We start from the raw sequence: 11940 nt of genomic DNA, 5'->3' as shown, positions 1-11940 counted from the left end.
TTTTTTTTTGTTTAAACTGCATTTTGGGATAATAAGAAAATTTTTTGAGGAATTTCATTGGCACCGTCGGAAAGAGATCTTAAGCAATAAAAATATATGTGTTTCAATTTTTTCTAGTGTCGAATAGTCTTAGTTATTGGCCGTTGAATAGCAGTGTACCGGTAGTGGCGTTTTGGCCGTTTAAGGGTTAAATTCTATGAAAATTTATCTTTAGAATACGCCAAAAAATGTTGTTATTCAAACTTTTCTTGTAATATTTCTGAACAAGTGAACGCAGAAATGTTGTATATTTCATCCTACTTTGAGCAAAAAAATTAAATTTTTTTGTGATCCAATTAGATATTATTCAACTAAAAAATACTAGGTAGTACCATGCTTATTATTGGTAGCTTATATTGAAAAAATTTCATTAGAAAAGTTAATTGTGCTATTAAATTGTTCTTTTATGTAATATTTGTTTCATATGGAGTACTCGCTCATACAAAGAGTATAACAAAATTTAAGAAATTTATTGAAAAAATATACCGCCTTAACCGTGAAATGTCCGGAAATTTTTGTGACCGGGAAAACTAGTAAATTTATTTTACAAGACGATTCTAAATCTGCTCAGAATTAAACAATGTACAGGTTTAAACATTCAAAATTGAACTGTTTCAAATCGAACTCATTATACTTAAACCAATTTTCAATTTTTAAATGTAATTTCAAATTAATATATTTATAATTCAACACTTTTATTCAATTTTAAACTTTTGTTACAGTGTAAAATATTTGTTGCATTGCAAAAACAATATTTGTTTACATTGCAACATTGTTACTTTGTAAAATGCGCAATGTTCAACCCATGCAATTTGATTTTTTTTTAAATAAAAAAAATTAAATTTTTTCAATATATAGCAATATTTGACGGCTTATGGAAAATAAGCAATTATAAATCAAATATGCAAAACTAAACAATATTAAAATGAATTGTTAAACATAAAGCATTAAATCGTTAAAATGTCAAGAGAGCTAAACTTAAATTTTGAACGATACCATTGTAATTGTTTCATTTTGTTGAATTTTTCATTTATAAGTGATTTTTTATTTTTTTACTTTGATGCACATATAACAAATTGACAATTATTGATTTCAAACGAATAAAAATCATTTAACTCATAATTTTTAAGTATTATGTTTAAAGTTTGAACGAAATTTTAAATCTTTTAATTCGTAATGTTTCTAACTTAAAATTGCTTTAAAATTATATTATAACTTTCAAAATTTAGAAATTTATGGATTCATTAATTTATTTTCAATTTCCAATTTTTGTAGTTTAAGGACATTTAATTTGAAATTGTCTATAATGTTGAGAGCTTCCATTTGATACAGGTAAATTATTGAACGATTTGAATTGATCATTTTTGAAGCTTTAATTTTAAACGTATGAAGTTCAAAGGAGATCTACTTTAAATAGTTTAATTTACAGTTCAGTTTTGATTTAATAGCTTTAAATGAAAAAATTTGTATCTTTAACAGTTCGAATTTCTTTATTTCGATCACCAAAAATTTTTTGTTTGAACTGGGAATAAACGGGAAAGTAGCAGGGAATTTTTGCTCTTCCACTGCATCGAACCCCTGTAAAAATTCAAGGCCAAATATGATTGGAAATTTACTAGAAAAATTTATTTTCCCAAATACCGTATTTATAATGAAAAACATTAACAACAAACAAATAGCAGAAATAAGTCAGAAAAAACAGCTGTGCCAGTGCGCCATGTATGGATAATAAATTCTAAAGATTTCTCAGCTTCTGATTGGCTGTTAATAAATCGATGACGTTCAACTCATCACATGCTCTTACCGTTGAATCATATAATTTTACGCAGAAAAGACAATTTTCTAATTTAAATATATGGCCACAGATTGCCCGTATCTGTTCACAAATGTTTGTTTTTTGTACATAAATATTCAACTCTACTATCTTCAGTTCTAATGAAGATAATAAAGTGATATAAATTAGAGGTAGTTAGTTGAACTATATGTAATTAATTACAATTTAAAAGAAGTATGTGCTTCTTTTTCTCTTTGTGCAAATTAGGACATTTGAAGACAATTTTTTATATCCCATGAAAAAAGGCACTCCGCTGGCTTCTTACATTTACTTTACAATATAAAAAACTGTTTTCAAATATCCTAATTTGCGCGAAGAGAAAAAGAAGCACATACTTCTTTCAAATTGTAAATCATTACAGATAGATCAAATAACTACCTCTAGTTGAAATCGCTTAAGAGCATGTGATACTTAGAAAATTGTCGATTTTACCAGTTTTAGGTTCCCCCGGCTATTTTTCTAGAATAATAAATATTTTGTCTTAAAAAGATGGGAAATGATAGCGAAGATGCTAACGGACGTCCCCACACACTTTTTTTTTAGGTTAATTCAGAAAAGTTTTAATTTAGCAAAATGTGATTAATTTGCATAGCGCTTAGGAAATAGTATCGATTTTTTCAGTGTTAGATTCTCCCGGCTTTTTTCCTAAGATAAGAAATATTTTGCCTTCAAAATCTGGGAAATGATAGCGAATATGCTAAAGGACGTCCCCACACACTTTTTTTGTTTTTTTTTTATCAAAAAATTTTTGATACTGCTAACAACGTGCGTGTATATTTCGAGGTTATGTGTGTTACAATTCACCCGAGCGTTACTTCCAAACTACACAATATTTTTGGCCGAAAACTTTGGGCTTACATATAAACATATTAACTAATCTCCCGGAACTAACCTTGTTTGCAGGCAATCAAAAAAGTTGATTTCATAAATAATTTCCAGATTATCGTAAAGGCAGAGATGAAAAACGACGTAACCTCAAAATAATGCATATGCATAAAATTTTTATTTAGCACAATAAATTTTGTTTGTTATTATCCCTCAAAAAGAGTCCGGGGACGTCCGTCATGATATTTTATAGCATCTCCGAATTCAGTTTTTAAAAATTTTCATTTTTGTGAAAAAAAATCGGGGAAACTGTAAGTATCACATGTCCTTAACTATCTTCATTGGACCTATGTTCCAAAGTTCACTCTCGTTTAAAGCTATCAAATATCCTTACTTTTAATCAGATTTCGGGGCCTGTGCGCTATAAAATTGACTCCCATCCTCTTCTTTCTTTTAACTACCTAACCTCTTATCTTTTTTAAACCTTTTTGTTGACAATATTCCGCTCGCCATACAAATAGTGACGCCAAAGTTAGCTAACAAATTTGTTGGGCCTCCCTAGAGAGCTGGGGAAAAAATATAAAAAGGTTACAGGTATCAAAATACTCGTCACTGAAAACAAAAATGAGCATCGCTTTTCGTTTTTTTTTTTAAATTTCAAATAATTATCCCTATTTAGGGGTTGAGAAGATCTCAAAAAAATAGAAAATAACACTCATTGTAAAATCATTTTTTATTGTATTTTTTCTATAAAATAAACCTTACAAAAGTAAAATCACGTATTTGCTCTGTCGATAAGGGGTTAATGTGAAAAAGGATGTAATTTAATACATGTAACATACCCCCCCCCCCCCCCCCCCCCCCCCCCCCCCCAGTCACTACGAGTACCAAAAAAAGAGGCAAAAAAAATCTATTTTGGCGTCACTCTTTCTAAGTACAGCAATATAAATAATTCTTTTGTCAATGAAAAAACCCTTAAATAAAAGAATTTGCTTTTTTTCAACACAAACGTAAGGATCAGATTCAAACCTAAAGTCTTAAATGTTTTTGGATGAAGTTTTTTATTTGTATCCAGCCACCCTCGGTTTCCAATTCAAGTTTTTATTATTTTTTTTATAAATGAAAAAAAATAGAATTTCAGTTGCTATCCATAAACATTTTTCCAAACCCATGAAATTTGAGCCTCAAAATTCTTGAATGATTTATTCAGGATTTTTTAATTTTTTCTAATATAGCACATTGTTTTCAATTTATCAACTTAATATCTCGGAAGAAAGATATTATTTTTCAATTTAAATGAAAATTGCACTTTTTATCGTGATCCGCAATTGAACCTGTTCGAATTTTAGGTCCCTGCCACTTTGAGATTGTCAACTTCCACATTCTATTTCTCGGAACTAGATCATTTTTTTTTAATCATACTTTTTTATCCTCAATACAGAAACACTTCAGCTCGGGAATAAACTTTTGCTTTATGTTTAAATAGTGATTTCGATTTTACATAATATTATTTCGATGATGAAATACTCCGATTTTGTTGGTTATATAGTTTTGTACTTTGACAATTCAATTTATCATACCATAAAGTGAGAGGATGTGTATTAAGCATTTACGTCAAAATCAAATAAATCGTTAAAATATTTATTTTTCCCATATTTAAAAATATTTTTATCTGTTCTGTGTATATAATTACTTGAGGGACATTTAAAAAAAAAGTTGGAATTTTTTTAATATTTTAGAAGTATACTTTTTAAAATGTTGCGGGAAGATATGACATTATAAATGGGCCAGCGTCGGAAGCAAACATCAGCCTGATTAGCGCAGTTAATGGTGAAATTAATATGGCAACTAGTGATTGGAGTAAAAATAACATATTTTGACGTTTATTATTTAAAATGTATTCAAAAAGTATGAACAAGGACCTAAAAATGTGTTCAAAGATGGTATCCAGCGATCCTTAGGAAAGTTTGTTATAAATATAAAAAATGAGACATTTCACTCTTTATTGGTCAACAATTTTTAAAGAAAGCGGAACCATAAATAAACAAATTCTTAATTTTTTCGAACACAAGCCGTCTTCGAAAACCTTGTTATCTTTTTAAATTTGTGTAAAATATTGGAAATTCTGAAAATCTTTGTGAAAACTTTTGTATTCTTTTGAAATCATTAAAATATTTCTAATCTGTATAAAATCTTAGTAATCTTTTGAAAGCTTTATTTAATCTTTGTTTGTGAAGTCTTTCATAATAATTCGAAATCATTGAAATATTTGAAATGGTTTAAAGTTTTGAAAATATTTTGAAATCTGGTTTAATATAACCTTTTTGAAATTCTTGTATTTTTACGAAATTTTTATGACATCTTGGAAACATTTATGAAATCTTTCGTATTTATTTGAAATTTGGTGTACACGCTTTTTCAAATCTTTGAAAGCCTTCCAATCTTTATGAAATGTTCGAAATCTGTGGTTGTGAAATCTTTTTATTCGTTGAAATCATTGAATTGTTAAAAATCTTAAGTTTTCTTTTCAAATTTTTTAAAATCCTTTCAATCTTTCGAAAGTTTTAAAAGTTTTGTGAAATTGTTGGGAAATATTTGAAATTTGATGCACACGCCTTTTTAAATCTAAAATCTTTGTAAAATGTTCAAAATCCTTTTATATATTTTAATATCTTAAAAACATTTTGAAACCTTTTGAAATCTCTAATAATGTTATATAATGTAATGAAACTGAATTAAAATCGAAATTTAAAATTAACAATTTTTATAATTTGCAAGTCGAATATCACAAAAAAAAGTACACTTGAACATTTTATATTAGCGTAGACGAAATAAAAAACTTTGAGAATAATGTTCTAGAAATCTCTTTATTCTGTAATGGGTAAAACATAAATTATATATTGATAAATAAAGAAACTTTGCAGTAGCAAGAATTATGCAAGGTTCTCCTGCAAAATTCAAGAAAATTTCCAAGTTTTCAAGGTTCAAAAAAAAAATCAAGGATAATTTCAGGTTTTTAAGGTCGCTGGACACCCTGTCAGAAGATTAAATTTTCACTAAAACCGAAATTTCTAACATAAGTCAATGCATGTTGGGTACACGAAGTAATAGGAACAAGAAGAAGGCTGTGTGCTACGAAACCAAGACAACTTTTTCGGAATAGATGTCGAGACTTTAACTGAAATATTTGCGAGAACCACGAAATACTCTCGTCAAGAGCCAAAGTTACAAATCACGACATGAATATGACTTTCTCTTTGCCTGACATTTGAATTATCGCCATGACACTCGTCTCTCGGCACTTCCAATTTCGAAAAGCCCCCCCCCCCCCCCGCTATTGCAAAAAAGTTGCCACGTCTTGACGCCGCAAATGAGTTAGCGTGGTTCCTTCTTAATATTACTTCGCGATTGGATACAACGTTAGTCAGTGGAACCACTGCATACCATTATTCTGACTGGTTCAGCGTCTAGAAGGATGTGACGTTTCAAACTCTCAAGAGTTGTTCGAATAGGGGGTTTCAATAATTTCTTTCTAAATATTTTTTTTTCTCAGAAGTGAAGAATTTAAACTTTTTTTTAATGTACTACAATTTTTAGAATTTCATTCAGTATTGAACAAAGCTATTGTATAAAATTCATTCAACCCCAATCGAAATATATTGCAATCTATAGTTGAATTTTTAACTAAAAGATATGAATTTTCAACTAAAAGATACGAATTTTCAACAAAAGTCGAGTGATTTAGAAAACATTTAATTTTAAACCCAAAAACAAAAAATTAATCAACAACAAAATAGACGAGAAAAGTGAAAACAGTGTGGAAAAGAGAGTAACTTTTTAAAGAAGGAATTTAGAACGATTACTCACCGAAATATTACTGACAGAGCTGCCACGTTTGCGCTTGCCAAGCTTGATTTTGAGCGTGGGAACTTTGGAGGCCTTTTTGCCCTTTTTGGCTCTCGAGCCTCGAGATTTTCGTTTGTAAAATTCACTGTCTTCTTCGTCCTCCTCATCATCATCTTGTTCTTGAGCAGCAGCTCCACGACTCGACCTGGAGGTCTTGGTTTCCTCCTCCAAGTTGCCTGACGAAGTTTCCGCCTCCGGTTGTGTGTGAGGGTTCATTTCGGAGAAATCTCGCCACTTGGCAGCGACCAACATCATAAGCTTCGATATTGGCACCTTGGGATTTTCTTTAGCTAATAGAGGCCTAACATGCTGTTGAAACAGTTTGTACGTGGATAAGTTCTGGAAATCGGCGTCGGAATAGTCAATTTGTACGTCAGTTAAGCCGAAGGTATTACACACTTCTTCGATTGTGGGCATTCCTGTAGACGGCTCTTGGCTTTGAGCAGAAGCAGATGTATTGTGGCTAGAAGACTTCCTGGACGAGGACTTTCTGCTCTTTTGGTTGCTCGCAAAATCGCTGTCCTCGCCCGCTGCGTCTGCATTTTCGCCGCCACCAAAATCGCTTTCCTTAGAAATGAAAATAGACACATATTATTAATTTTTGAAAATAGAAAGTTTCTTTTTATATTTGCAAACGTTCATATAAAATTCTTATGTTTATGTAAAGGCCATTAATTATTTTTCTAATTTGGATTCTTTAAAACTTCAGTAGCTTAAATAATAAAATTTTCTCAATAGGTTGATTCAATAGCGCGTTTCTGGATTCTTTTACCAAAGTCCAAATTATGTTTTGATTTTTTTTAAACATTTAATAGCGTCTATAATTTGTTTGTTTCACTTTGCAACTTTCAATATCTCACTTTAACGGACTAAATTTCTACTTACGTCGCCCGAATCGGACTTTTTCTTTTTCTTTTTTTTCTTTCCCTTTTTGTCCTCACTTCTCGCTTTTCGCTTCTTTCCCTTCTTCTTTTTTCGCTCTTCCGGCTCGTAATCATCATCTTCCTCCTGAAACGAAAAGAAGGGACAATTTTAATAAAGAGTACGAAATTGGAATTGTTGTGATTATTGTGAAAAAAAGTTTAATACATTTACCAATTTCTGCGACTCTTCAGCGTCAGAGGAACCGTCTACTGCTTGGCTAACATTTGCCACTAGACCACTAGATTCTTCTAAATCGTCTTCTCCTGAAAACAACAAGATTTCTGTATTAGAGCCGACAACTGCTTTCATTCAGCTAAGTGTTTTATTGAAATTAAAACATAGATGATGATGTTTCAATGCCTTCTTGACAGAAAGAAAAATAAATAAGCTTCTATATTTGTATTATGAAACGTAAACATATAATAATTATATCACGAATAGACCACTTTTTAAATATTTACTTTCTGATTTTGAGAATAATCAATTAAAATTTGGTGTCATCAACGTTTAATTCTGATTTACAAAACAATTTCGGACTAATAATACACATCCTTCGGACAGCTTTTATTTACTCAAAAATAAGACAAACAAATTAGAAACTAAGCTTGGAGAATACTAAAATTCGTATGAGAAAAGAAAATACACACTTAAATTTAAATTATGCATTTTTTAAGGCCTTTATATCGGTGATTTCATAAATTTGGTAGAGTAGGCTTTGATATAGAAATATAATCAAAGAAATGGTTTTATTGACTATACAAGATTACATTCAATGAGACTTGAAAGTAAATAAATGAATGGATAAGAAACACTATAATCAATAACGTAGAACAAAGAATAATATTATTATTAATTTCCTTAGAATTCCCAATTTCAAATCCCTTTATTGACCTACGTTATTCCAACTTTTTGAAGTTACAAAAGCATTGGAAATGATTTGTCAAACACAGTGAAAAAGTGATTGAAAATTACGAGTGGTTTTTAAACGTTTTATCATGATGTGTTTATTCTAAAAATGAATTGTGAGCTGGCATCGATTGACGCTGAAATTGCACTATTTTTCGTAAATTACAACCACGTGATCAATCAGGGGTAACTGTACAACAAAATTTTATTTATGCCATAATTAATGTGGTAATTTTCAACCGTTTTTTTAGAGTAAAGAGTCAAAATTTCTTCAATAATCGAACTTATTTAGTTAATTAAAGAACCATATTTTAATATGTAGAAATAAAAGTTGTCATCATGTTTCAACGCAAATTTACACTTTTTACTTCTCAAAATAAATTAACATTTCGAAATAAAATCATTATTTTCACGCAATTGCGTTGAATAACATTTCAATTTTATTTCAATAAACTGAAATTGTTCTAAAAAAAAAAGAAAGACAAAATAAATAATAAAAAGTTGTTGTTTGCGTTTAAACGAAAGATTGTTGAAGTTACGTTTATAAGGTGTTTCACCTAGAGTTCGCAAAAAGACCTGTTTTAAAACTGGAATGATTTTAAGTTGTTCACAACTCATGCCACTAGCTGGCAGACTAGCTTAACTCTTATCATTTTTTATTGCATTATTTACTTCTGTTCTTATTCTAACGTAATCACGTCTGTCAACGTCTTTTTGGAGCATCAAGTCTTTAACAAATGTGTTCTCCAAGGCCAAATAAAATTCTCTTTCCTAAAGTTTCTCAAACGCAGCAGCAAATTCCTAAAGATAATTACTCCAAATTTCTTAAGATTAACCATAAAATAAAACAAACCTATTCGACTTATAATCAACTGAAATATCAAAATCTCGCCAAGGCAATGAAAAATAGATAAATAATAAAATAAGTAAAAATAAAATAATATGAATTCTAAATTCCAGATCCTAATACTCCTGAAACTAAAGGGAAAATTCTACGTGAGAAATGCGGCGCACACACACGAAAGGATAGTAAAGATACACACCTATGCATGCAGATGACATATATCTATTACATACACGAATACCATTTTTATTCATAGAATAATTTATGAATTACGAACTCTCAAAGTCCCAATTATCTCAAAATTTAAAAATGGCGCCAAAAGCACCCCTCTAATGAAAATCCAGGAAACCAAAATCTAGATGACGCCTTCGAGAAAATATTTCGCGCAAATACGAAAATTTGTCTCGGGCCTAACCCGCGTACGGTGAATGCTTTGCAATGCTTTGTGCGAGTGTGCGGCCGCCATTTTCTTTGGAAGGGCACACCGTACTCTCGATACCTATCTTTTTATGTTCATAATCTTATCGACAGATCTTACCCTATTTTTAAATTTAACCAACCTATAATTTCTCAAAACATCCCAAAAAACGCTGACAAGCGAGTTTAATATAAAGGGAGAATCAAAAACTAAGATCCTCAACCGGCAATCGAATACAAATACGAGTAATGCTAAACATAAACGTACACAACGCTACCAGATGGCTCATCGCCGAGTACTTTGCTCACACAAGCTGAACATTTTTTTTTATCATTATTCACATATTAAAATTTTCTTCTTTACGAAAAAAATCAAAAATTCTTGTTATGACACTGCTTCTAAAAACAATTAAAAATGAAACACCTCTGAACATCAATAAAAGTAGATTAATAAAATTTTCTTATTTATTTTTGTTTTAAGATCCCTAAAAATAAAAATAAAATTGAAGGTCAGAGAAAATCCTGATAAACCCTTTACGGACAAAAACACGTGAAAACCCAAACCTGCCATGTGATCGCTTTTATTTGTGCCGGGACACGTAGCTTTTTAGATCCAGCTTATTTTTCTCTCCCAGCACCCGATTCCCAATCTTGAATCAACTCGAGTGAAAAATCAGTCTGAAAATTGTACTTTGAGAGTCGTCCGAGTTTCTGACAAGTTAACCCTAAAATTTTTCCCGGGATACGTCTTTGGTAGTCAGGAACTTTAGTCTTTCTAGAGATGAAGGCTGAGTTTTGAGTTTTGGATTTTCTTTTGAAAGAATTTGGGAAATAGAAGGTTTTCCGCAAAGTGGTCACGGCGAGCGGTGACGAAAAATCGCACGGGGCCGATTGACATGGCAGCCATCATACGAAAAGCGCGCGTCCTGCGTGAGGCCAACTTTCCGGCAATTTTGCCGCTCATCTTGGAAACACTTACCCGCGTAGTTTTCGTCCACTTCCTCGTCGGACGCCATTTTCACCAACGGCGGAAAAGCCGGGCACAACGGAGTCACTCACTAAAATCAACGATCTTACGGGAATCGGCGCGGAAATTCGACATTAACGTTTTACGTTTTTCTAGACGATGCTCGTTGCTCGCACTCGCGCTTCTTCGGCGTGGCCGCCGTCACTTGCCTCTCTGTCTTCGTGCACTTCCCCGCCGTCGCTGCTCGAATTTTCCCCTCTTTTTTCTCCCCACCATAAAGGTCCAGCTGCCCCCAACCCCCACCATTGAGAATTTCGCACACCCCGTTCAACCCCCCCATACACCTCTCCGTTCATCTGGTGATTTGAGGCTAGTACATTACAAAAAGGTAATTTGGGATAGTTTACCGGAAAATAAAAAAGTGGAAACTTTGCACTATTCCTAGAATCGCTAGAATGCATTTAAGAGAGTAGAAGGATTCAAGTGTAGGTGGTCTTGTATATAATTTTACTATTCTTTCTGCTTTGTCCTTGAGGAAATAATTGGCAAGGGGATATAATGAACTTTATTTAGATCAAGAATATTCGTGTGTTGGTTTTGTTTAATAATTCATAAATACGTGAGATTTTTGAAAGTTTAAAAATGATATTTGAACCAATTTTCCAAAATGGTTTTCCTTCGAAAAGACAAAGAAGTGGGAGTTTTATTCTACTTCATAGGAAGAGATCCTTTATCGCAAGGATGATATTTATTATGTAGGGTTTAAGCGAGCATTTGGACTTTTTGACAACTTAGTTGTTATATTTTTGTATTCAATTTTCTTAAGCAACTATATTATTTTTATTTGACTTTTTAATAATCATTCGGCTATTTTCATTTTTTTATTAATTCAGATACATCTTACTCTTCTTGTAAAAAATATTAGAAATCGAGATATTAATATAAATAATTCAATGTATAATGGAAAAATTCCTCCTGATAAGATCGTGTTATTTTCGGACAGGATTCACGCACGGTTACACGAGGAAATCAACACGGATTTTCAAATCCTCGGGAAAATCGGCTAGGATATCCACGTGTAAATTATGTCACTATGTTTTTTTCAATAGATGTATATAATTTAAATTATTCTTATAAACTCAGCTGACATTTTAGTTTAATTTACTACCAAAAACTGTGAATTAAAAAGTTACCATAATAGGGACATTGTTTTAATTCGAAAAAAAATGGCCAACTCTTTTTCGTAAATGAGTGAATTACATTGAAGAAACTTAACAA

The 11940-nt window shown here is 31.4% G+C and overlaps 1 protein-coding gene across 6 annotated transcripts in view; it reads right to left on the bottom strand.

The window, feature by feature from the left end:
• Positions 1–10903, bottom strand: part of LOC117166918 (chromodomain-helicase-DNA-binding protein Mi-2 homolog) — a 30878-nt gene extending 19975 nt beyond the window's left edge. For 3 of the 6 annotated variants that reach the window (XM_033351372.1, XM_033351375.1, XM_033351371.1), the window contains exons 1-4: positions 10675–10903; positions 7694–7791; positions 7490–7612; positions 6566–7171 (exon numbers count right to left, since the gene is read on the bottom strand). In XM_033351372.1, the coding sequence (XP_033207263.1) occupies positions 6566–7171; positions 7490–7612; positions 7694–7791; positions 10675–10711 (864 nt within the window). In that variant the 5' untranslated portion in view covers positions 10712–10903. Of the gene's footprint in view, positions 1–6565; positions 7172–7489; positions 7613–7693; positions 7792–10259; positions 10357–10674 lie in introns of those variants that run through there. The other 3 variants (XM_033351374.1, XM_033351376.1, XM_033351377.1) reach the window with 3 other exon arrangements.
• Between the last annotated feature and the right edge of the window lie 1037 nt (positions 10904–11940).

The sequence above is a fragment of the Belonocnema kinseyi genome, chromosome 2, assembly GCF_010883055.1.
Source record: "Belonocnema kinseyi isolate 2016_QV_RU_SX_M_011 chromosome 2, B_treatae_v1, whole genome shotgun sequence".
Taxonomy (NCBI): Eukaryota; Metazoa; Arthropoda; class Insecta; order Hymenoptera; family Cynipidae; genus Belonocnema; species Belonocnema kinseyi.
This window is presented reverse-complemented; position numbering and strand designations above follow the sequence as displayed.